This window comes from Sesamum indicum, linkage group LG11 (genome assembly GCF_000512975.1).
Source record: "Sesamum indicum cultivar Zhongzhi No. 13 linkage group LG11, S_indicum_v1.0, whole genome shotgun sequence".
Lineage (NCBI taxonomy): Eukaryota > Viridiplantae > Streptophyta > Magnoliopsida > Lamiales > Pedaliaceae > Sesamum > Sesamum indicum.
The window spans coordinates 14,433,230-14,459,163 of NC_026155.1; the positions used below are offsets into that span (position 1 = coordinate 14,433,230).

The following is a 25,934-nucleotide window of genomic DNA, read 5'->3' on the forward strand; positions in this document are numbered from 1 at the left end:
CTTGATCAAGCAGAACAGAAATGCAAAATCAGTGTTTGCTGGCCAGGAAGCAAACTATTGGCTGCAGGCTACTGGTTTTCACATTCTCCAGATTATGCCAAGTTCCTGATTCCAACTTGCCCTATACCACGTGGCATGTGTAGAATGTCGAGGGCAAGTTCAAGATTGGTATACTCGCATGAAATATAGTATTCAGTAAGAGGATTGGGTACATACTTCCATTGAGAATCAAATAAAACACAAAGAAGCCATTTCAATAATTCCAATCCATTTACATGATGCAGTCACAATAGATCAGTTCCGGCAAATCTAAAATTGGGGGAAAAAACATGCGTAAAAAAGCATTGGTTGTCGTCATAGCTTAAACTGTCATCTCAATCATCCTACCTCGTCAATCAGCTCGATTCTCTGGCTTTTAACTGCAAAGAAAGCAGAAAACTTCATCAACCACCAAATGATGCATCTTCATATAAATCAAGACAAACCTAATTGGGATGGAGAATTACCAGGACAAACAACAACTGTGGAATCAAAGTCTTCATGAAACCCCTCTGCTCCGGCACAATCATACGCACTCGACTGCATAGCACCCCCTGTTTACGGCAGTTTGAGTAACCCACAGAACTTATAATATATTAGACTCCTATAAACTACAAGCAAAACTTATAACACGTTTGATGTAGGCTAATGCCAAACTGTTCTACATAGATGATGCTACACAACATCTTTACAGAGAATAAAGGCATATTTTCTTCCAAGCTCAAGAGAAACTTCTATTAATGTATTACAGCATTAATAAATGCCAAGGAAAAGTTAAAAGACTAAATGAATACAGGTAACTTTTCTCAATGTTTCATACAATAACAACTTTTCTCGCTCAAGCAGCGACAACACTTACCATTTTACCACGTCATTGAACCAACAAAGATAATCTTGTCACCTGAAAACACCACTGGCCTCTCCTGTCTCTGCAAACGTGGCAAGAAATTGAGATTCGCATCAAATTAACCAAGAAATGGAAAAATTAAGGCAAAAAAGCCAACATGGTATAATTTCAGCCAAATTCTCAGAGCTCCTACAGCACAAATGGTAGCTTGACTTGTACGCAAATGGAAGCATCCTGACCAACTTCAGTGTTCTTATACCTACAACAGAAAGAACACGTATCCTAGTAACAAAGACTTAGATAAGGATATTCCATACATCAAGCTTGCAATAGCAGCTGGCTCAGACATAAAAATAAGTATTTCATATTAGAAATAATGTTGCAAGGGAGAAAAGTAACTTTGTTGCAGGTACAGAAAAGCACTACACTGCAGCTAGCGTGAACTTTGAGAACGTGCCCAAAGAAAAATTTACCCTCATAGAACAATAAAGCATACGTCAAAAAGCATTCCTGAAATCAAGTCTGAGCCCAAGATTACCTCCAACGGGGACAAGTCTGCACACAATCACGAACAATCATAAGACAAGAAGAATCAAAATACAAACCACCATCACGGAATAATCAAAGACAAATTACCACAACCAATCAGAAAGAACCCCACAATCACAAAGCAATCAGAAAGAACCGGACAATCACGAACAATCAAAGACAAAAAACAAGAAGAAATAGTTGAATGAGCAAACCGAACAAACAAAAAGACCCCAACAGGAACTCAACCACCAAATGCAAGAAAACAGTGCTTCAAATCATACACAGAAATTTACAGCTTCTGGTATGAAAGTTGGTCTCACATATGGTTAATTGGAACAGCAAATTCAAAGGCCAGGGGAAAAAATTAAAAAACAAAAGGTATTTACAAAAGTATCATGAGAGATTATACCATTAATAGATGAAGCGCGCTTTGAAGGCGATGCAGTCAAAAGCCATCTTCTCGGAGCAACTCCAGAAACCAGTGGCCAGCTAGAGTGCTAGGGTTGCCTGCAGAAAAGACAAGAGAATCAAAACACAAACCACCGTCACGGAATAATCAAAGCCAAATTACCACAATCACAGTAAGCAATCAGAAGAACCCATAATCACAAAGCAATCACAAAAAACCCCCACAATCACGAACAATCAAAAACAAAAGACAAGAATAAATAGTTGAACGAGCAACCCAAACAAACAAAAAGACCGCAACAAGACACGCTTGAAGAAGAGAATTAGCAAAACCCTTAAATAGAAAAAAAAATAGCCGTTGTTTAATCTTGAAAACTAGCCGTTAATCAAGAAAATCTTCGGCGATCAAGAAAAACAGTCGGTGTTGAATCTTGAAAACTAGCTGTTAATCAAGAAAATCTTCGGCGATCAAGAAAAACAGCCGGTGTTGAATCTTGAAAACTAGCCGTTAATCAAGAAAATCTTCAGCAATTTTTCTTTGAGGAGCGAGAAAGAGAGAATGGTGCGAAATTCATGTCAAATAAGGTTAGGGTTTTCTTAATTTTGTACATTTATGTATGATATATCAAATTGATATAAATTATTTAATTCAATTCCTTATCCTATTTATGATTTTTATTTGGGTTAAACACCCTCTAAAAATACAAAATTATATATTTTTTTTGCAAAAAAAAAAAACTAAAACTAAAACATTACATTTGTGTGTCTTTTGATAATTCTTTATTTATGAGGATAATCATTTCATTATATGTTAGACAGAGAATAGCAACGTTAGCAGATAAAACTACATAACCTTCTAATTTTATCAATCATTTTTATTTTATTGTATTGTATTTCAATTGTTGTGTTTATTTATAGGTATTTCAAACTCGCAATAATTATTTCAAATTTTTTTGTTACAATTGATATTCAAATAGCTTTTTCTCTTAATATTAGTATAATATTAAGTCATTTATATTCTAATACAAAATGAAGAAAATAATTATTCAGTAAAATTAAAAAAAATAGTCTTTTATTTTCAATCTATTTTTCTCGTACCAAATAAGCAAAAATATTTAAAATTTACTCCCCTTCCAATCATATCAAACAACTTTAAAAAAAATTACTATTCTTTCCATCCCCTCCTCCTTCACTTTTATTTTTCTCTTACTTGAACCTAACGAACCATACTCTTATTTTTCTCCCACTTGAACCAAACAAACTAGTTTTTTTTCTCAAAAAATAAAAAATAAAAAAAATACTTGGGTGCATTTCAAAATTTTAATATAAGGTGATTTAAAATTATCATTTTAAATTTTGTGTAAGACGTCATTTGATTGTGAAGAATATCATCAATTTTTTTATTAATACTTTATGATTTTAACTTCAACTTCTACTAAATAAGCTTAGAAGATGTTACTTCTAATTTAAAAAATAAGTTCATTATGGATCCGATTTAAAATATGTTATGAAGCTTTTAGGACACTTGTAACATCAAATTTGTTAATTAATTTTAAGAAATTTATTAAGAATTTAAGATTTTAGAAATAGAGTTGTTTATAATTATAATTTAAAAAAATATACAAAATACTGCAAATTGGTGTCAAGTCGTTACTCTTTTCACAATATTTTTATTTAATTTTTTGTTACATCATTATTTGAAAAATATTTTTAAAATGGGCGAAACAACTTCATATATATTTAGTTTTGAATTTTTATTATTAATTCATGATAAATATCTTATTATTAGTTAATAATATGTATTAATTATTAAATCATAATAAATTTAATATTTTTATTAATATTATGCGCAAAGAATTGACAATAATCAAATTGTGTGACTTACTCGAAATAACGTCATCAATCAATTTTTTTAAATAATTATTACTATAAATTAAAACTCTTTTTTATATAAATTTAATATTTCTATTAATAGTTATGTACAAAGAATCGATGTTGTGTGCAATTAATTTACATCAATAATATTGTATGATTTTAGTAGAATTAACAATTACTGTTAGTGAAATTGAGCTTTTTAAAATAAAACCAAACATTAGTGTTTCTTGGTGGTGTTGTAGTTATTTGAATGTCTTCTCACAATGGATAACAAATATTTACGTTTCATATTTTTATATGTAATATAGATATGGATATATATTGAAGTATCCTTTCGAACATTCGTCTTTCTTGGAACGTAGCATCAAACCATTTATTTCATCAGTTCAGCTTGTTTGAAGCGCAAACTAAAGTCGCCTTCGCTTTTGGTTTAATTCACCCTCTCAACTGCATTCACTCTTGGATTTCACTGCTATTGAATCTCGATCACACAATTGGCACTTTGCGAAGATAAGCACGTCCAATCATTCACACACAACATATACTCACGGAGAGAGAGAGTGAGAGAGAAAGAGAGAATGGGTGAAGCAGTCCCGACATTACTGTGGAACCACCTTAGCTCAGCCTCTCTTTCCATCTGCCGTTTGTGTCCTTCTCAACTCCACCGCTCACACGGCCGCAGCCAATACCCAAATGTCACTGGCAGTTTCAGGCCAAGAATCAGTTGCAAAGCCGTTGAAATTGAAGCCCCTGCGACAGCGGCCGGGCCCAGAATCAAGAAAAGCACATACGGCATCGAGAACTTGACAACATGGCTTTTGAAGCAAGAACAGGCGGGCCACATAGACGCCGAGCTCACAATCGTTCTCTCCAGCATTTCGTTAGCCTGCAAGCAGATAGCTTCTCTGCTTCAAAGATCCAGCATTATCAATCTCACTGGAGCTCAGGGCACCGTTAACATCCAGGGCGAAGATCAGAAAAAGCTCGACGTCATTTCCAATGAGGTCAGTATCATGTTCTGTTCCATTTGTTCTGATTGGTTATAAGCAAAAAAGCATAATCAATTCTTGGATGAGTTAGTTCAAGCATTGCGAACTTCTTATGTACTAAACTGAAACAAGTATAGTTATATTTCAGCTGTTCTGCAACTGTCTGAGATCCACCGGGAGGACTGGGATTATAGCATCAGAAGAAGAGGATGTACCGGTAGCAGTTGAAGAGACCTATTCTGGGAATTACATTGTCGTTTTCGACCCCATTGATGGCTCTGCTAATATTGACACTAGCTTAACGACAGGATCCATCTTTGGGATTTATGCCCCGGATAAGCAATGCCTTTTCAACATAGATGATGATTCCGCGGTAAAATTCTGAGTATTTAATAGCATGCTTCCATTTCATCTTCACACGCACAGTCTTACATTATGGTTCGGGATTTTCCAACTAGATCATGGTTTTCCTGTTATAATTTGTTGAACATGTTATGGAGTGTTTGATCTGTATGTGGCACCAACCTTATATATAACGTGCTTATTGTCTGATTTGGGCCGGAAAAAGCTTGATCAAGCAGAACAGAAGTGCATAGTCAGTGTTTGCCAGCCAGGAAGCAACTTATTGGCTGCAGGCTACTGCCTATACTCAAGCTCAGTGGTTTTCACATTCTCCATAGGGAGAGGAGTGCATTCCTTCACCCTTGATCCTACATATGGAGAATTCGTTTTGACACATGAAAACATCAAGATTCCTAGTTCTGGCAGAATTTACTCCTTCAATGAAGGTAACTATGATTTGTTTGATGAAAAGCTGAAGAAGTACCTGGATGACTTGAGAAAACCAGGTCCCAACGGCAAGCCATATTCAGGCCGTTACATAGGTTGTCTGGTTGGTGAGATTCACCGAATGTTGCTGTTGGGTGGTATCTATGGAAATCCAGACAACAAAAACAGCAAGAATGGGAATCTGCGGCTGTTGTATGAGTGTGCACCAATGAGCTATTTGATAGAGCAAGCCGGGGGAAAAGCCACTGATGGTCGCAGAAGAATACTAGATATCAAGCCTGACCAGGTAAATAACATAACTCTTCATGTGATTTTTAAATTCTGGAATTTTCAAATAGAAGTAAGTGGTTAAAAAGAAAGTGCCAAATGAAGGTAGATAAAATAAAGATGTGTGTGATGAGCAAATAAAGTACAAATCACATAAGTCATACATTCTTGAAGCATGTGTTGCAGTTAATGATTCAAATCATTGTTTATCTTTTGCAGATTCACCAACGCACTCCAATATTCATCGGAAGCCCAGATGAAATTGATAATCTGGAGAAGTATTTGTCTTAAGAGTAGCTCCAGATATGTCAAGTTCCTGATTCAAACTTGTCCACCACATACTTGAAGAATGTCAATGGGCAAGGTCAAGATTAGATGGTATAGGTTGTTATACTTGCATGAAATTCAGTAAGGATTGGTACATACTTCCATTGAGAATCAAATAAATACAAAGAAGCCATTTCATTCATCAGTGCGTGTGAACAATGTTTTCTCCTATATCCCATTGTTAAATCTCAGTAGAGTTGGGAACATGAGATCTATCAATAATTCTAATGCATATACATAATATAATGTAGTTAATAAATCAGTTCTGGCAAATCTAAAACTGAAGGAAAAAAAAAGAGTAAAAGAGTGTTGGTTGTCATAGTAGCATGTCAGCTTAAAAAGTCATCTCAATCATCTTATCCAGTCAATCAGCTTCTATCAGGCAAATTCTCCTGACCCAAATTGCTTCTCTGACTTTTGACTGCAAAGAAAGCAAAACCTTCATCAACCAAATGATGCATCTTCATGTGAATCAAGATATGAATCAAGACAAGCCTAATTGGGATGGAGATTACCAGGACTAACAATCCTAATACATTTAGTGACAGACCGCATAGCTGCCACAGAGTCTGTACCTGCTTACATACAAGTAAATTAACCAATTTAGCATTTCATAGTGCAAAAATAAGACCTCACAAACTGCATAACTTTCAAGTTCTTACCCACTAGATTCATATTCTTCTCCCCTAGAAATCCTGTCATAGTCGATGAAAACTGTGATGTAACTTGTCTCGTATCCAGTTCAACATTTCCTGATGTAGGCAGAGACCTGCAATCGCCATGCAAAGAGATCAGGTTTTGAGAAAACCATTTGATAATGACAAGTATACACAGAGAAGCCAGTACAATCACCCTGAATGAGAATCTGGAGAAGAATCTACTACTTGTTTTGAAGATAAACCCAATCCTTCATTATCAATATCAAAGTCAACTAAAAACTCAGAGAAGTTGAAGTCCAAACCCAAAGCATCCAAATTTGCAAAATCCAAGTCAAGAATATCTCCTTCTTTGTCAGATTCAGACGTGGAGTTACCATCAGAGGTTAGGTTCTCTGTCATCATAGGCATTTCAGAAGTACCAAAATCTAGCCTTCCTTTGACATGATCCTTGGTGTTGGACCTCTTCAAGTTTGTCTTAAGTGGTGAGCAAGTTGAAATATGGTTTTTCTCTATTGAATAATAAGCTATTTGCTTGTTAGGGCTAACTCGAATTGTCTCTGAAGAGATTATTGTACAGTTGGCAGACAAAATTTGTTGAGGAGTGATGTCTTTATTAGAAGTAGCAGTTGAACAATTTTCCAGTGGAGAACTAGATTTTTCAGTTTGAGAAGAAGATGCTCGTGGAGGTGTTTTAGGGACAGAGGAATTAGCTGGAGAAGATGGAGGTTCCTGATTGAATAGACACTTGACAACATTAGATCCTTGCACTGGCGATCCATTGGTAGCATTATCACGAGCAGATGACTGAGTTGTAGAATTTGTACGAGATTTCTGTTCATTTTTTTCTGCATTGCTTGATTGTAGAACTGAGTTAACATCTGCCATAACAGAGGATAACAAATGAGCACCAACACAATCACAAGAATTGGCAAAGGACCCTTAAAAATTTTTACCTTTGGGTTGTGTGCACCTGCGAGATCTTTTAGAAGTCACTGGGGCATCTGAGACATCTTTGGATCCTTTTCTTTTTATTGTTGCATGAGACGTTACTGGAGTAGAGAAATTTGTCGGATCTTTTCGAATATTCAATGGCCTAGATGTAGACATCATAGCTGGACTGTTGTGCATAGGGTAGTAGGCTGAAGAGCATAATTGTTAAGGTCACAAGAAGAGAAATTTTGCATATGAACGAGTTATTTCCAGAGCATGACGCAGAAAACATCAAGGTTAACCAATTTTTTTTCTGCAAAGAAACATTTCCATCTCCAAGAAATTGGATGTTTACATAACTAAACTATTTATTAAGCTAAATCTATGAAATTGGTTTAATAATAAATTCACTGCTTGTTAAGAGTCCAGTGGGGTCCAATTTCACAAATAAACCACATCATGCTATCCATAAAGATTATATAGTTTGCATCTGATATTTACATAGTAAGATTGGATCTGAAAAACTCAGCAAAATTGAGACATCTCATTGGTTAGACTAGACATTCTGGACATCCATAAATTTAACCACTTATACTTCTCAAACAACATAATGCAAACTAGAACCATATGAACCAAAGACCAGGTGATGAAAAACAGCCAACAAATCCAATTTAACTGCTTTCTAAATCACGACTAAAGTAAACTAACCCTGAAGAGATTAGGGCATAAATTGTTACCTGCTGGAGTCACAACAGCAAGATCAGCTTGAGAAACCATAGCCCCTGATGCAACAGTGGGCGGAGGTAGCGGTGGTGAAGGGGTAACGACATTATTCCCGGTGGCATTATAAGCATTCAGCACATCCTGCATGCCGCTTAGCAAATTCTGAACCCGCAGCTTCTCCTGCTCCAAACGGCACCGTTCTTGATCCACCCACACTTTCTGCTCCTTTAATGTTATGTACTCATCCAGAATTGCTCCCAAACTCAACAAGCTCTTCGGAGCCTGCAACATTGGGAAACATAAATAAACAATCAAACCCCACTACAGATCTTCAGCTAAGAACACAAAAGTAAAAGAAAATTACTTCTTGAACTGGAGATTTGGAAATGAGATGTGATGCTTCTGAGCGGAAAGTGGAGCGTGTATGGGTATAACTGTTATCAGAAAGGTATCGGTCAACGATGAATGCAACCTGAACAGGGGTCACTTTCCCTTCCCCTACAAATTCTGGTTTCTTCGATCTGCTTTGCTTTCCCATCTCTCCGTTTTCTCTTTTCCTTCTGTCTACTGCCCCGCTGTTGGAGATGCAAGATTCAGATGGAGAGAAGGCGGGGGTGGGGATCCGGAGGGGGCGTTGAATAGTGTATAAGAGGGAATAGAAAATGAATGCGGGAGGAGAGAACGCGGGAGCATTTCAAACTTTTGGAGGTAACCTTTGCATTGCTTCCATTGACAATTAACGTTAAGTTTTAGCGGTTAAATTTGGGCTATAATTTATTTTTCCCTCCAACTACTAAATGGGTCGGGCCGGTAAACCCTCCACCGCCCGACCATGCAGATCCGGATCCGAATTTGATTAGCGTCAGTTTTATGTCATTGTTATTACAATTTTCAAATCCTAATACATATCATGATTTTACTCAAAAATTGATCCGGCCCGGTAGTATACATGTAGATTTACTTGGCAACCTGACATTGTTGATTATATTAGCCCTTTGAAAATATTTAATAAGTTCATACTTGTCCTTTCATGAGATATTGATACAAGTATGGATTTTGATAATAATGATTTTCCATAAGAAAATGTCCTACCAACTTATAGTGTGTTTGGTGTCCATATTTTTAACTCACAAATATGTTTGTAGTGGATTTCAAATAAAAAGGAAAAGAAATTACTCTTACAGTGAATATCACAAATCAAGTTCTCAATTTATCTCCGTTACCATTATTATTTCTAGCGATGACAATCAATAATTTGTATACAAGTCTTTATTATGAGATGTCTCGTATTCGAATTTTGAAATTATATGTGTATCAACTCCGTAAGTGTTAAAAAAGTAAAAATTATCTCAATTATTACCTATTAAAATAATACTCATAAAATTAAGTTTAATTATATATATTCGATATCATTTGTAAAATTATGAGTATATCCATTGATCTTGTAATTTAATTATAAGCACATCTTTATTCAGCAATAAAATTTTACACCAACATTTCTAGAGGTACATTACACTTAACATCTCTCAAGAAATGTACATGTCATTTTACAAAAGAAACTAACACAAAAAACATTGCACATAAAAAAGGAAAAAAAATCTACATTTTATAGTCATTAAAAAAAAGAGTAAATAAAAAATATAAATTTTAGCTAATGAGGCCTAGCTCAGTTGACGAAGTTGAGGCCCTATAATTTTAGAAATTATGGGTTGGAATCCCTCAAAGTGCATGGAATGTTGTTTACTATATAGCAATAGTCGTTGTATCCTGTAATAGTAAGTCTTTTTGAGTAAGATATGATTATTATGATAGTATTTGTTAGACATCGATATGAATAATTGTATTATAACCAATTTATTTAAATTAATAATATTTTATTACTCTTACCTAAAAAAAATAATACATAAATTATCGTATAAGTGAACTGTATGAATTTGAGTGACTAGACCGAGTTAACAGATTAATTAGACCGCTTAACTTTCTAGATTTGGGGCCATAACAAATTGAGGAGCAGTCTCGCAAACAGCCCAACAAGCTACTCTCCGGCAGCATTATCCACAGCCGAAAACCAAGTACTCCATCAGACAAGCTACCAGGGAATTGTCAGCTGCAAAAAGAAGAAGATGAAGCAAGGGCTTCTCTCATGGAGTCACTGCCCGTATTACCCTACATTCCTCTCACTCCCTTTCTCCACCACTCTCCAGCCCAGAGTTTCCAAACCTAAATTCTCAACAATCACCGTAACGCTGAATTCAGTAGATGAAAGCCCCCTGACGGGCCGAGAGAGAAGGCAGATGAGGAACGAAAGAAGAGAGAGCAAACCCGCCTACAACTGGAAGGAAGAGGTTGAGATGAGGCTCATCAAGAAGCCCAAGAAACGCTATGTCTCTTGGACGGAAGAGCTGAATTTGGATAATCTCGCTTTGCTCGGTCCCCAATGGTGGGTAGTCAGAGTTTCCAGAGTTTCGGGCCAAGACACTGCCGAAAGGATGGCCCGTGCAATGGCCCGCAACTTCCCTGATATGGAATTCAAGGTATTTGTTACTAGTTTCGTATTATTCTTATTAACGATAAAGCATCGTGCTTAACATAGTTTGGTTGAATTGACTCGGAATGAAGTTCCTTTAAGCTTTACTTGAAGCCCATCAGGAGTCTGTCCTTATCGCCTATTTTCTTACTTATATTCATAAATCGAGAGTTGTCGAATGAAACTTTGAGCTGAGTTTAAGTTAACTGTTAAAGGATACATTTGAACAAGTTTTATTTGCTTGTAGAATCACACAGCTCTATTTTAATGATCCATCCAAGTAGCTTTGTTAATGTTCTGTCTCCTGTAATTGGTGTCAATTATCATTACTGCACATTATCACAATGGTTCTATGCTGAGCCAGAATCTGCCTTACAACTGCAACTATTAACTGGTTATCTATTAGGAATTTAGAGGTAGCAGAGGTGTGCTCTAGGCAAAGAACGAATATGGTTTTTGATCATGAGCAGTGCTTGAATTTCACATTGTATAATCAAAAGAAAGAGCTCGCCAACAATGTCCAAGAGTATATTCACTTCACCAGTTCTGTTCTCTACTCATGAATACAACATTCGTGGTTGCAATCAGAACAATGTAAACAACTGGCAAGATGTGTGATTTTGAGCTGCCTATGATAGTTTTTTGAGTGGAGTTTAAACCATCTTTTTTAGGCTTGATAGAGGACCCTGGAGCTGTAAATAAACTTTCTAGAACAGCTCAAGAATCACCATGTGTGGCTTGGGTAAAGCTTGATTGGCTCCAGATATTAATGAGCTAATCTTGTTATCTGGTTCAAGACGACCTTAAGTTGCTTGCTTCCTGCATCCTGTCAAAAGCTCATATGGTGTTGGTTCATATAAGCAAATTGTGAGCAGCATCAATTTTAGTTTCCTTTGTTTTTTTCTGATTGCCCCATATTGGTGATCTGCAGGTTTACATTCCATCTGTCCAACTCAAAACAAAATTAAAGAATGGCTCTCTTTCTGTTAAGCCAAAACCACTATTCCCTGGATGCGTGTTTTTGCGGTGTGTAATGAACAAGGAGTTACATGACTTCATACGAGAATGTGATGGGGTTGGGGGGTTTGTTGGATCCAAGGTTGGAAATACGTAAGAGTTCTCAGTTGTTCCTATTATCCTTATTCACTGAATCTATCCTTTATGTTATTTGATGTATTTGGCATCTATGTTGTGTCACATAAAGTATAAGAAAAAGGAGATATAATCTTGGGAATTCTACAACTAGTTTAGAACAAAATGTAAAATTTCTACCTACCACTTTAATTTCACCCCAGCCTCACAAACTTACAATTTTTCTTTTTTTGAAAACTCTATTCAAGATGTGCCAAATTTCTTGTTTGTAAATTACCAATCTAAGTCTCTCTGAAGTTTAATTCTGACAGTTGTATATTTACCCTCCCCACTTTAGATTTCTGTCAACTAGTAAACTCTTGCGTGTTGAGCCAATTACTAAATGTTGTGTCTATTTCATTTTCGCAATGTGTAACTGTGGGCAAATAATTTTTTGACTCGTGCAGAAAGCGCCAGATCAATAAACCTAGGCCAGTAGATGCAGATGACATGGAGGCAATATTTAAGCAAGCAAAGGAAGAGCAGGAGAAAGCTGATCAAGCTTTTGAAGAGCAACAAAGGGCTGAAGCTTTGGATTCCAATAAACTGGGTATAGATTCTCCACTGGTTTCCCAAGATCTTGCACAATCAAATGCCAAAACAAAGCCTGGAGGCCGTAGTAGAAAAGCTACAAAGCAGACAACAGCAGGAAAGGCTAAAACCTTGAAACCTGGTTCAACTGTCCAAGTTGTATCTGGGGCATTTGCTGGATTTTCAGGCACCCTTAAGAAGCTTGATATGAAAACAGGGCTGGTATATTCTCTTGATTTGATCCTATAGTTTGTCATGAAGATTGCATCGGAGGATCAAAAATCCTACCATCTTCCCACATAAAGAAAGAAAAGAATTGAAATAATGAATCAAAATGGATAGGTAGAAACCGAAATTGAAAGGGATAAAGATCATTGAAAGCCTAACTATTTCATGCTTGCATCCTCTTAGAAATGCTAAAATTCTGCCTCTAGTTCAATTGACTATGTACATTTCTAAAACTTGCTTCTGGTTGCTTATTGATGAAATTATAAGCTAGAAACAACCTATTGAACATGCTCCTTAATGCATCGGCAAGTTGGTAATATATATTGAACTTCATTTTGGCAATTATGCCCTCATGGAATTTGTGATATTTTTGAATGCTCATCTGATTCATTTATGTCGTGGATTACTTAATAGTAATTGATTATGCAGAGTAGTTGAATTGGTGCATCCCAAAATCTCTGTGTATGCAAATTTGATAACCTTTTTTGCAGGCAACTGTTGGATTTACACTGTTTGGGAAGGAAACTTTGGCAGACATTGATGCCACCGAGATTCTTGCCGAGACAAGTTGAAATACAAGTGCTGCAGATCTCTTAGATGGTAAATTATATTACTGCATAGGAAATAGTTGTCCCTAAAGATGATTGTGCCCAACAAAATACCAGAAAAGATCAAATGGACAAGAAACATGCATATAAATCTTCTTCTTCCTAGCAGAATGCAGCTCCATGAGGCATGATTATTAGATTAAAGTACTCCCATCGACAAGTTTATGTATTCTCTGAGTCGATAATGGGCTGGTTCAGATTAATGTTCCATTGACTCTTTCCGGCTACTCATCTGATAAGACATACTACTCCCTGAGCAACGGTATCTTGGTGTGGTTTTGGCCTTTCTGTTCTTGTTCTAAGAAGAGACAGACACAAAGAGAGGAAAAAGAGAGTTAGAATCTCTCTAGGTGTTGTAAATGGGGAGGAAGTATATGTAAGTAGGCCTTGCATTTTACTGGTAATTGAGTTGCTTTATTTACTAACCCGTTTAGTTGGAAAGTAGCTTGAATCTGTTGACACACAACAAAAAGCCACTCATATGCTCCTATAAGTTGCTCTATAGCTAAATTTCTGCAGTGGATTTCTTTTTTCCTGTTGTGGATGTTCTTCGCAACGAAGGCTTTCTATTTTTTGACAATTAATAGGGACTTGTTCACATGCTGCATTCTTGGATATGCAGTGCATGTGACTCTGCTTGTGGTTTAGGACCAATTCACTCTGTAGACATGTGAAGTAATTCTCGATATTAGCCATCAGAGCATAAATATAAGAAAATCTCATAAGAGAAAGAACCTAACACTATACGTTCTTGATCAGAAGCATGAAATATGTTTAAATCTATTACAGCATCTTCATTACACAAAGTGGGTAATGGAATGGATAAGCTGGGGACCCTCCACCCCAAATATTTGATGCTATAAAAATTTCCACCTCAAAAATACCATATTGATTTGGACCCAATATTGAGCAGAGCAGTGTTGGTTGGGGCATGCACATGAGGAAGACAGACAAAGTTAGTTAATGAATCAGTGAGCAGTCCTCTTCCAAGCAAAGGTCCACATGTCAAGCTGTCATCTCTCTGTTCAAAATGTGTGTTGTGTGTGTTTTTTTAATGTAGATGTAGACATACGTTATACATACAGACATACATGGGAGTAGAGTAGACCGTTGTATGAATCAAGAAGACAAAGGCACGCGATTATTATCTTTTTCTTTTCTTGAAACAGGAAAAGAAGTGTTGGGTGATTAGAGTAATCACAATCGCCAGCTCTGCACATGTTTGTTTATTGTCGGGGTGAGCAGTGCACCACCTAGATATTGGCCTCCAAGGAATCTTCTTCTTTTTGTGCCAAACACAACTTTTAATTATTTTACTAAGTAAAGCTTAAGGCCCACATTAAAACATAATCTGTAATCAGTGTCTGTGTATTAAGGACGCGTACTTCACCTTGAATTTCAAATTATATACTGAATGACAAAACTGAAAAGTGCAAGAATACAAGCACTAAAGGGCAAAATGTGCATGGGAAGAGGACCATGACTACAAATTCAGAAAAGAGGAGGACATAATCGTGAAGAATCTCATATTATATTCCCTCAGTCAGCAACCACTGATGAGGGAGAAAGTAAAATCAGACAGTGTATCAGAAAGAAGTAAAACGAATTTAATTTTCACAACCTCCAAGCCCCAGCTCTCCACTACCACCACCACCCACCATCTCTTACCCATTTCCCCAAGCGTTTTCCATTTGCTTCTACCTCTGCTCTCAAACCCTAGAAAAAATCTTAAAAAATTTGCACTTACCATTTACTATAATCCTTCATGGGTTTTTTCCAAGAAACCCTTGTAAATCCTGAATAAAAAGACAAAAGAAGCATAAACTCTTGCCCAACACAACTCAGATCAAATATGGCTGCGGTTTCAACTCCCAGGTACTTGTTGGCCTTCTTTCTACTGAATCTTTACTTGAAAGTTTTGGATGCGGACCCAAACTTGACCTTTTCTTTCAAGAATTTTGGTAAAGATTCAAACTTTGAGTCACAGTTCGCTCTGTATGGGGATGCTGAGGTTGCTGGAGATGGTATGTCGGTTCAAATGGCTGGTTCTGGGGTTTCTACTGCTGGGAGGGTATGTTGTAAGAAACCCATGAATCTTGTTGAGGGAAACTCAAGAAATGTGGTGTCTTTCTCAAATTATTTTACGTTTTCCATGTCTAAGGAAAATGGGGATGGCTTGGCTTTTGTCATGCTTCCTAGCGGATTTCCTTTGAGTGTTTTTGATGGTGGGCCAATGGGGATGTTGGTGGAGAGAAAAATGAAGTTTCTTGCTGTTGAATTTGATACTTTTAAGGATGACAAGTATGGCGATGTGAATGGTAACCATATTGGACTTGATGTTGAAAGTCCCGTCTCGGTTAAAGTGAGCAATGTTTCATCTGTCAATTTGGCCCTAAACAGTGGAGAAAAGTTGCAAGCCTGGATTGATTACGAAGCAAGTAGTAAACGATTTGAGGTGAGGTTGAGCAAGTTCGGTGACAATAGGCCAGTTGATCCATTGCTCTCTTATCCCATTGATTTATCAGAAATGTGGAAAGAGGAGGATGTTATTGTGGGATTGAGCTCATCAAGTGGAAATTCTTCGCAGAAGTGTAACATTTATTTCTGGAGTTTTAAGTCGAGAACTGTGCCACAGTGGATGCATTCAGAGCCCATGGATCCAGAAGACGTTGTGGAGAATGCAGAAGAGCTGAAAGTTCCTAAAAAAGGTGATTGTGCTTTAAGAATACTTGCTGCACTAATATTCGGCACTGTATGTGGTGCACTGGGGGCCTTCTTTGTATTGTTCTTGTGGACTATCTTCGGAAATAGGCGTCCTGTGGTGCCTGAGGAATTTACTGTGCAGTCCAAGGAGTTTGATTACAAGAAGTTCAATGTTTCTGTTGATAAAACCATCGAAGATGGTAAGAACTAGACGTTTCGTTTGCAGATTAGACGACGGAGTGTTTTTCGCTTGTAAATCCTCTCCATTTTTAGTACTTGGATGTTCTGGTTGGCATGGTGCTGTAATTTAATGATCAATCATTCCAATGTAGTATTGCTATATATTCCATATGTTGTGATCATTAAACTACAGCTTCATTTTGGGAAGATGAGAGTTCCAAATGCTTCATTGTTATGAATTTGTCATGCTAAATCCTCTTAAAATTATAAAAATGCTAGTATATTTGATACAGTATCTGTTGGTAAGAATCTCAGGACATGCTTTGCAATTATCTTAATGCTGCTGCTGCCCATTTGACTTCTCATGTATATTGAACTGTTCATGTTAATGGCAGTGCCTATTACTATTTGTTTGTGGGATAAAATGGGCATGCTTGTGAGTGAAAGAGCTGATAGTGCAAAACTAGTTGTAATCCACTCTTCCTAATAATGACTTGTGAACTAAAGTTTTCCATCACTAATCATTGCATCAAAAGGGAAAGGGAAAGAAGAAAGTTAGATTGTTTTATGTTATATTCTGCAATCCGCTAAAATAAGTTATACTAACTTCTGATGCAAATGCATAGGACTCTGTTTGGAATCAAATAAATAGTGGATTTGGCATATTGCTTTGGACCCTTGGATTTTTGCTGTTAAGGTTCACATGATTTAATAATATTTTGGAAAGTCTAAAAGCTTAATTTAACTCAAAATTGTGAGATGGGCAATAAAATTTGAATTCAAACCCTTTTCTTTGACCCACTACTGATACTATGCTAAACGACCAGCTCATCGACGAGACTTTTCTTATAGATGTAGGATAATGAAATTTGAATTCAAGACCTTTTCTTTGTCCCATACTGTGCTAAACGACCAGCTCATTTTAATATAAGTATGATTATTAAATATTAATATCTTAATATTCTTTTTTAGAAACTATAAAATACCAATTGCAATTTATTAAAAGATTTCACTAAATTAAAATTTCTGATAATCTCAATTCTTGATTGGCTCAAACACCTAGATGAGATTACTACACATGAAGTTGGCCCAACTCATAGAGGGCCTAAATACTCCTTCAGAACTTTCAACCAAAGTAGGCCCAACCCACTCGATTGCGGGACGACCATAATTCAGGTGAGCGACGTCGTCTTACAGGCAACAGAGCGCTAGGGTTTTTGTCATCGCCCCTTTTAAATTCATTTCACAGAGCTCTCGAGTTTACTAATAGAACCTAGCTCAAACTTTCTCAAGCATCAGCGAGCTTATTCTTCATGAATTCTTCTCTTTGATATAGATTTAAGTTTTGGATTTGGCTCTTCTTTGAATTTTTCTTTTTCATTTTCTCTCTGGGGTTGGATCGATGATGCGTTGAAGAAAAACTGCGTTATCTATCTGATATTTCCAATTCGGAATGAAGATAGCTTCTTAATCTTCCTGAGATCCCTTAATTTATTTAGTTTATATGTGTTACCTTTCTGAATTTGTTGCTTTAGATTTCGTTGAGAGTAGAGCAGAGGATGAGCATCAATGATGAGGTAGAATTAATTGTTATCCTTGCACTTTGATTGCCAGTGAAGAAAACTTACGGGGAATTACCATTCTGAGATGCTTTCCACCTTTTTTTCTTTTCCTTTTTTTTTTGTGTTTTCTTTAGTAATATATGGATCAATGATTTGAAAAATTACGCGCTGTCTGGCTGCAATTTCTCTCGAAGGATTGATGACAACTAAGTAATTCTGAGATCCCAAACTTATATATGTTCTATGTTTTTCGATTTGTTTGCAACAATTTCACTGTCTCTATTCTTTTTTGAGTTTTCATTTTCTGAAACTTTTATATGGGTGGCGCATCATCTATTAATGGTTCTTTTCGATGGATGAGGTGCTTGTTTGATCTTGGATGAATTCTGTGCAATGGTAGTTGCTCCTTTAGGTTTGGGTTAATCTATTATTATGGATCGGTGATGTCATCTAATACTGCGTTATCTATCTGCAATTACAATGTATTTGAAGATAACATCTTAATCCTGAGATCCGACTGATATTGTCAAGTGTCGTGGTCTAGCTTTTCACTTGTTGAAGACTGCTGAGTTTGATTTGAACATCCTTGAACTCCAGGTGGTGATTGAAGAGGGACATGTTATCACTGTCTTCGTCTTCACGTGAGCAAACAAGAAAGATAATGGGTTTACAATTCATACACGCGAACACGAATTTGAAAAGGATCTTAAATTCTATGAATCCATTTATATCAAACAATAATATTAAGGCCAGGTTAGGCATGGAATCAATCAAGTAAGACATAGGAAGAAGGCAAGTGAGTAAGAGGGCGAAGAAGAGGTGAAGTTGAGCCGTGGATGGCCATGTACAACCAGGGGAACTCAACTCTGCCGCCCTTGCACGCAGAAATTAAAATTATTTAGTTACAATTGTGTGGATTTGTATATTGAGATTTCAATATATTTTAATTGTTAATAGTTAATACCAACCATAATTTGTATATACATGAATTTATATGAGTAATTTAAAAGATTAAATTGTCGACGTGTTCAATTCTCAAATCATCTAAATTGTTTCATACGGGATAGATGAGAATGAGTCGATACAAATACGATTAGCTTTAGTGGATGTTACAAATGTTTAAAATAAGCATTTACAAGCTTAATGTGAATAATAATATTTTTCTTATACTATTTTATTTTTTTAAATTGTTTTAATTAATTTATTTTGAATTAAAAATTATAATAAACATCTTTTAAATTTTTTGTAGTTTATTAATCAAATTGTATATATAGTTTTCAAACACTCGTAACTTTAAGTTTTGCTTCTTCTTTTTCTTTTTAGCTTTTAAATTCTATTTTTAAGTACTATCAATTTTTACCAATTGTTGAATTTATAATTTCTCTACAATTTATTCTCACAATAAAAACCGAGATGATCACAAATATCCCACTATACGTAATAGGACTATCGTAATTGAATCAGATGAGTCAAAATTTTAAGGGTAATTAATAACTAGTCTTTTTGAAATTTGGCACAATTTTATTTTCTTGTTATTTGAAAAATTATTAATACTTTCATAATTTTGATGATTGTCTAACAATTGGTTGAATTTGTTATTTTTTTTAGATTTTTATGGAACTTTTTTTTGAACCGACCATAATGTCTTATTTATATTTAAGTTTTTTTCTAAAATTTTCTGTTCAGTTAAGTGGATAATTTTTCATAATGTTGCAAATTTTTTTATTGACATCACCCAATTTTTTTTTATACTATAAAAAAAAAACAAGTGCAAGATTAATAATTTCATAATTCTATTAAAAAATTATATAATTTTATCAAATATATAAAAATATTTAAAAAAATTTAAATAACAAGAATTATTTAGAATTATATCAAATTTTAAAAGAATTTGTAGTAATTCATCTTAAATGAAAAAAGGCCTTACAAGGCGCGGTTGAAAGGGAAAAATCGTGGCATAACTGATTCCACAATCGTCTCCCTCGCTTCCCCGCCATTCGTTCGGCAAACATGCACCAGCAAGGAAACGCCGCTCTGTTGGACTAATATTTTCTAGTTACTCCTCCTCCAAGTAAACCCTTACACCAATCAACAACCTTTTCCGGACCCATTCATCGTTCTTTCACTCGTTTCCTATATAACTCATCAAGCCCCCGTTAACATTATCTCAAGAGCAACCGGTCCAGCCCGATTCCATTGATCACGTAATTTCCCTCTTATTTTTTGCAGTGAATCTACCCAAAATGGGCATGGTGTTGGGGAAAATCACCGTTGAAACCCCTAAATACGAAGTACTCGCCACCACCGGCGACTATGAAATTCGAAAGTACTCGCCCTCAGTCATCGCTGAAGTAACATACGACCCGACCCAGTTCAATTCCGACAAGGACGGCGGCTTCACGATCCTCGCCAACTACATCGGCGCTTTTGGAAAACCCATGAACGAAAAACCCGAAAAAATAGAAATGACAGTTCCGGTGATTACGAAAACGGCGTCGGAGAAGATAGCCATGACTGCGCCGGTGGTAACTAAGAGCGGCGTCGGTGGGAGTGAGACGGTGACTATGGGGTTTATACTGCCGTCGAAGTATGTGAAAGCGGAGGACGCGCCCCGGCCGCTGGATGAGAGGGTGGTGATAAGGGAGGAGGGAGAGAGGAAGTATGGGGTGGTGAGGTTCAGCGGGGTGGCGCGCGATGAGGTGGTGGCGGAGAAGGTGGAGAAACTGAAAGCGTGTTTGGAGAGAGATGGGTATAAGGTGGCTGGGGATTTTGTGCTGGGGAGGTATAACCCGCCGTGGACTCTGCCACCGCTGCGGACTAATGAGGTTATGATTCCGGTTGAATGAGTTTTGGTGGGTGTTGAGATTTTGTGCAATACACCACATTGTAATGATTAGCTTCCATATGCTGAGTTTTTATTATGTATTATTACAAGTATTCTCTACCTGCCGTAAATCCAAGTATAAATTAAAATGCTTGACAGATAAAATTGGTTGAGAAAAGTGAGGATGTCTATACTACAATAGTTGGAAGTGGTATATGCAAAAGGAAGTGTTGGGGTAGTACACTCTAAACTCACCTCATAAACATAAAACAGTATTTCCCAACCCCCAGTCATGGAATTTTTATTATAAACATGATTATATTTTTTATTCTATTCAACACACATACGTTACGTCTATAAATATGACATTATATGACTTATTTAAGATAAAAGATAGATATATATTGAATAGAGTAAAAAAATAAAATAAAGTTTGCAACCAAAAATTGAATATAAGTAGGTATACATCCTGATCACATCGCACTCTTGAATGATGAAAAGACAGTGCGACTTTATGAAACCTGAATGGTGGCAGATAGCAAAAGCAGATCTAAACTCTCTTCTTCACATTCACATTCACATGCACCTCATATCATTCTTTGGAAATTAAAGCATTCATTTTTCACATTCCCCTCCTGATTCCTATTCATCCTGACTCCATCGTTTTGCCTCTATTTCTTACCTGCCCTTCACCTTCCCACTTCATTGCTGTTAGTTTCCATAAAGAGAGACACTGAAAGCAAACAACAATCATATTCATATACATGTGATTGTTGTTTATAGAGAGAGAGAGTCTGACAACAGTGAGAAAAACTATTGTTTACAACAAATTGAATAAATCTGTATTTAACTGTACCCCTTCCGTCCTGTGTTGTGGTATCATCGGCAAATGTTAAACCAGCTCATTCACTGCCGGTATTTTTTTACCAGTATTGTACAATCGTCATATATAATTAATTACACAGGCTTCTATGGTTAACTATGTGCTGTGTTTGGTGCTATGTGCCGGAAGGGCGAAAATCTGGTTCGGAACACCCCTTATCCAGCTACTGCTCAAACAATTCACATAGCCTCGTGTGCTATACATTCTTTCTCAACTATATCAAAAGCCTATCTTTGTGAAGCAACTTGTGAACCTGAGTTTTCATAAATTAGCTGCTGACGCTTGATTCGTTCCTGAGCTCTGTTACAAACGCAGCCAGGGAAAGGATTTGCGTAGAAATTCTCTTCCAGTCTTGGTAATTGCCCGGCTTCTCTGGGGTACGGTTCACCAGTTCTGTTCGCATGTAAGCTCTTGACCTGAGAGGCGAAATCCTCCCAAGCAATCGACCCCTCGTCCAACAAATCAATGAGTCTAACAAAATTTAACCTGAAACAATAAAAAAAAAAAAGGCAATGCAATTGCGTTTAGTATTTTGACTCCATGAACTCATAGTAAGGGAAAACTGATAAAGAAATATCAAACACCTGTCCGGATTTATCGTCCTTCTAAATCCTTCAAACCTCCTGTGGCCCTGCACTGCCTTCGCCATATTGCCATCATACGTGTAAACGAATGCATCACTTTCCAAGGCGATAATGTAGTCTAAGCTGGCAAGGCGGTTCTGATAAGGCCTAAAAGGTTCCAACTCTTCCGCCGTTGCAAGCTTTGAGTGAGTGAAAATGTTTGGATACTCTGCTTGAAGAGCATCCATGCTATGATTACCGTAGATTTCACCTGCCACAATGTATATTCTGGTTGAAGTGGGGTATCCCATTGCCTTGAGAAATAGTGCTGCCTCTCGTGGAGACATCGGGCAACCCCCTTGCAGTCTCCTTTCTTGGCTGTCGATCTCCTTCTCTTTCCAATGCTTCACGTTGTACCTCATGATACGAAGTTCCTCAGCCTCAGACGGGGTCAGGTTGTGGTTGCAGCCGGTGAATGCCAGCATGTCCTTTTCATACCTGATGAGGGAAGGAAATTATTAGCTCAGGGGACCTCATCGAAAAATTTCTTAGTTCACAGAAAAAAGAATCATGTAATAGTAATATTACCTCAAGTGAAGAGCAATATAGGGTTCATCATCGACTCTGAGTCTCTCCACCAGTTTCTTTCCAAGCTCCTCAATCTCAGGCGTGTAACGAAGAGCTTCATAGTTTGCACGGCACCTCAGTTTCTGTATAGAGGGTGCTAAGCCGTTGTTCACGAGCCGTGAGTCTGTATGTGTAAACATGATCACTTTATGCTTCTTTAGCAGAGGAAGAATCTCTGCTCTATAGTAACTAGCCTGTGAAGCAAGCATACGAAGTTAGTTCCATTTCACCAAGAACTTGAGAAATAACTCATAGTTCTAGTTCTTGCAACTGTATATACCTTCGACCAAGACACAGGTGCTTTGATCAGGGGAGTCCTTGATGCATATTTTGGTGGCAACATTTCGACTATGTTGATATCATCTTTTAAAACTTCAATGAAATGCCTCCAATCAAAAATATCCTTGAAGTCACTGTCCAAAAAATGACAAGCAAACATAATAAGCTCTCAGAAAGGATGAAAACATAGAAAGGAAAATATTATTACTGAACAAACCATACCTAGGATCTGTCCAGAAACTCTTGTGATCAAGGGAAGGAAGCACAAGAGTGGCGTTCATAATCTTTGCTACTGCAACCATATCGCATATCTGAGATCAAAATTTTCGTATGCATAGTCAGAAATACATTCCAAATTCGGCACGAGAATGACAACCGCAATAAGCATGTATGTAACTAAAGAATTTCTTACCCCTGTTCTCATTTGATTCAACCCTCCGTTGGCATTGACTACGAGATAACCATTTGTTACAGTAGCGGTCCCTGAATGGATTCAATAACATTTGTACATGAGATGAAAAAGATTTGCACAGAAACGCTTAAATAACAAAATTTAAGAAAAAGTGAACGTTTTTATCGTACTTGTGTGATTCTTTGGTCGGGAGATGCATTGGTAAAAGTTGTCACTGTTGGGTTTCATCCATATTTCTGGTACCTGTCAAAATATTGCCAGCATTAGCTCTCTTCTCATTCAGACATACTTAGCTGGAACAAAAGCATTCTTTTCTATTGCAATCACTTGTGCATATCTTTTCTTTTACTGTGGAAAAAAAGGAGTTCACAGCTGTAAATATGACTCCATACTTGCAAAGCGACTCCTCGAGTAGCAAAATTCTCCAACTATTTCAAATTTTCTTGAATTAATTATACTTACTATATACTTAATTTCGATTAAATCGAATCCGATTTAAACTAGAATTTCTCCTTTGCAGAAGAGAATCCGGCGAAGTCAACCACAGTAGGAATTCGGTAAAACACAATTGAAAAGTTATGTAGAAACAAAATAAAATGAAAATTCAACGGAGGTTTCGGTGTTGTATTTTTTCATTTCTTTTAAAGGAAAAAATGAATAGCAGCGCAACGGTCAAATGATAGAATTCCACATGGAGAGAAATAAATAGCTATAGGAGGAGGAGTATGGGTCAAAGACAACTAGGAAACTTCAACCCCTCAATTTGTTGCCGCCCACTAACTTCCTGTTCTTGGTGGGTCAATAAACAACTGAAAGAAAATGAAAATCAGCCCATCCCCCCCTTCAATTATTTTATATTTTATTTACACAAACCAATCACCATTTCTTCTAACGTTTCTTCAAACATTCAGATCATTCTAAGATTTCAATTAAAGTCGCTAATAATAATTTCAATGATCAATAAATGTCAGCACTGAAAATTCCAGTAAATTTCAGACACACACACAGAGATGAGAAATTTGTGTTGTTTACTCACCGGAAATTCCTTCATCTGTCGCTTCTGCATAGCAGCAGCAGAAGATGAATCTGAATCAAGAACAGCCATGTGAACATCCTCATTCTTGACATTCTGAACAAGCAAAATCCCCTTCTCCGTCCTGACAATCCTTCCTCCTCCGCCACCGCCGCCCATAAGCAGATAGAACTTGAGGAACGCCGACACCACCACCATAACCAAAAGGAACATCAAGACAGTACGGGCCATGTTCTTCCTGGAGGTCAAAGAATTGATAGCTCCCCAAGCACTGAACAAGAATTCTTCCCCGAACACAACCCAACTCTCCGGCACCTTTTTACGCGGAAAAATATACCTAGTCACCGGGTGATGGTGGTATTGATACACGACGACGCCATTGCTGTTGCAATTGTTAAGCAATGCTTCAACATCCACATCGCTCTTGGAATGATCCAGCCCCCCGACTTGCACCTGATCGTTGGCTTTCACTTTCTCATGTTCGTGCATCGGCTCCGTAACGCGGCGGCGGGGGTGGGTGACGGTGGCTCCACCGTGCATTTGGGTGGTGGTAGTGTTGTTGGGTGAACTGGTGGTGGTTCCGCCGCTTGACATTGCACGGAGAGTACACATAGGATAATCAACAAAGTGAGAAATTAAGGGAAAAAAACAAAGGAGAGAGACAATTATGGGTGTAGAGAGAGAAAGAAGAGGAGGTTAGTGACCATCAATGGTGAACCGTTGCTTTGTTTTCTTGTTCGTATATATTTTGTAAGGTGGACAAAACCAAAAACAAAGTATTTAATCCTTTTATTTATTTTTTTTTAAATTTCCCCTCTCTCTGAGTTTCTGAAAAAGCTGTACTTGGTTTTTTCTTACATCGGAAGATGGGACCGAAATCTAAGGAGCAACCGAAACAGCTGAGAGAGAGAAAGAAAGGAGAGAGAGAGAGAGATGTGATTGGGCAGTTGGGGTGTGATTTGTTGTATTTATACATTCCAATAGATTTTGACCCTTTTAGTTTTGTAATAGAATTTTGGTAAATTGTACGTGGGATTCGGGGAAGCTGACGAGTCTCTCTTGTGCTATTTACCTTATTTGGTACATGGAATTTTTTGGGATAAGTATTTGGTACATGAATTTTATATGATTTCGAAGAATCTTTTTAAATTAAGAAATAAAATCATTATATTACTCAACATTAATTCTTGACTTTTCATCTCAATATCATTTGATTTCATTAATTTTGACTTTTAATTCGCATCAATTACTTTTGCTATCTAAAATTACCCCACCCACCCTCAAACTTACATATATTATATGCTTGTTTTATTTCACTAATTTTCATGTATCTCATAAATATATTCAAGTTATTCACCAATATTCAAGTTTTATGAACAAGTTTGAGTCTCATCTGATGTATGGACGTTTATCTCGCTTTATCTGGAATTATTATAATTTATTTAATTATTTTAATATA

The 25,934-nt window shown here is 36.8% G+C and overlaps 6 protein-coding genes and 2 long non-coding RNA genes across 11 annotated transcripts; 5 read left to right on the plus strand and 3 right to left on the minus strand.

Moving 5' to 3' along the window:
• Positions 234 to 2,429, minus strand: LOC105174520. 4 transcript variants are annotated; one of them, XR_002288053.1, is made up of 7 exons: positions 2,159 to 2,429; positions 1,827 to 1,924; positions 1,360 to 1,441; positions 1,080 to 1,145; positions 899 to 968; positions 507 to 593; positions 234 to 419 (listed from the first exon to the last, which is right to left on the minus strand). It is a non-coding gene; the product is annotated as an uncharacterized LOC105174520 (long non-coding RNA). The 4 variants fall into 4 exon arrangements; XR_002288054.1 differs by lacking the exon at positions 2,159 to 2,429 and adding an exon at positions 2,103 to 2,146; XR_848836.2 differs by lacking the exon at positions 2,159 to 2,429 and having other exon boundaries at positions 1,827 to 2,152.
• Positions 4,086 to 6,214, plus strand: LOC105174519 (fructose-1,6-bisphosphatase, chloroplastic-like). The gene is made up of 4 exons (XM_011096648.2): positions 4,086 to 4,704; positions 4,838 to 5,062; positions 5,258 to 5,764; positions 5,965 to 6,214. Exons 1-4 carry the CDS (start codon positions 4,279 to 4,281, stop codon positions 6,034 to 6,036), a joined length of 1,230 nt encoding a protein of 409 aa, XP_011094950.1. The 5' UTR covers positions 4,086 to 4,278; the 3' UTR covers positions 6,037 to 6,214.
• Positions 6,191 to 9,097, minus strand: LOC105174521. Its single transcript, XM_011096650.2, has 7 exons — positions 8,749 to 9,097; positions 8,399 to 8,666; positions 7,685 to 7,870; positions 6,925 to 7,609; positions 6,735 to 6,841; positions 6,588 to 6,647; positions 6,191 to 6,493 (listed from the first exon to the last, which is right to left on the minus strand). Exons 1-7 carry the CDS (start codon positions 8,920 to 8,922, stop codon positions 6,441 to 6,443), a joined length of 1,533 nt encoding a protein of 510 aa, XP_011094952.1. The 5' UTR covers positions 8,923 to 9,097; the 3' UTR covers positions 6,191 to 6,440.
• On the plus strand, positions 10,357 to 13,850 carry LOC105174522 (transcription termination/antitermination protein NusG). The gene is made up of 4 exons (XM_011096651.2): positions 10,357 to 10,918; positions 11,843 to 12,021; positions 12,450 to 12,795; positions 13,293 to 13,850. The coding sequence occupies exons 1-4, from the start codon at positions 10,508 to 10,510 to the stop codon at positions 13,371 to 13,373; spliced, it is 1,017 nt and encodes a 338-aa protein (XP_011094953.1). The 5' UTR covers positions 10,357 to 10,507; the 3' UTR covers positions 13,374 to 13,850.
• On the plus strand, positions 14,918 to 16,584 carry LOC105174523 (L-type lectin-domain containing receptor kinase VIII.2-like). The gene has a single exon (XM_011096652.2). The coding sequence runs from the start codon at positions 15,262 to 15,264 to the stop codon at positions 16,321 to 16,323; it is 1,062 nt and encodes a 353-aa protein (XP_011094954.1). The 5' UTR covers positions 14,918 to 15,261; the 3' UTR covers positions 16,324 to 16,584.
• On the plus strand, positions 17,527 to 18,877 carry LOC110012805. The gene is made up of 2 exons (XR_002288000.1): positions 17,527 to 18,064; positions 18,452 to 18,877. It is a non-coding gene; the product is annotated as an uncharacterized LOC110012805 (long non-coding RNA).
• LOC105174524 (heme-binding-like protein At3g10130, chloroplastic) lies at positions 19,752 to 20,919 on the plus strand. Its single transcript, XM_011096653.2, has one exon. The coding sequence runs from the start codon at positions 20,098 to 20,100 to the stop codon at positions 20,698 to 20,700; it is 603 nt and encodes a 200-aa protein (XP_011094955.1). The 5' UTR covers positions 19,752 to 20,097; the 3' UTR covers positions 20,701 to 20,919.
• On the minus strand, positions 21,413 to 25,555 carry LOC105174525 (uncharacterized protein At1g04910). Its single transcript, XM_011096654.2, has 8 exons — positions 24,479 to 25,555; positions 23,613 to 23,685; positions 23,443 to 23,513; positions 23,253 to 23,341; positions 23,032 to 23,164; positions 22,713 to 22,945; positions 22,146 to 22,622; positions 21,413 to 22,047 (listed from the first exon to the last, which is right to left on the minus strand). Exons 1-8 carry the CDS (start codon positions 25,085 to 25,087, stop codon positions 21,789 to 21,791), a joined length of 1,944 nt encoding a protein of 647 aa, XP_011094956.1. The 5' UTR covers positions 25,088 to 25,555; the 3' UTR covers positions 21,413 to 21,788.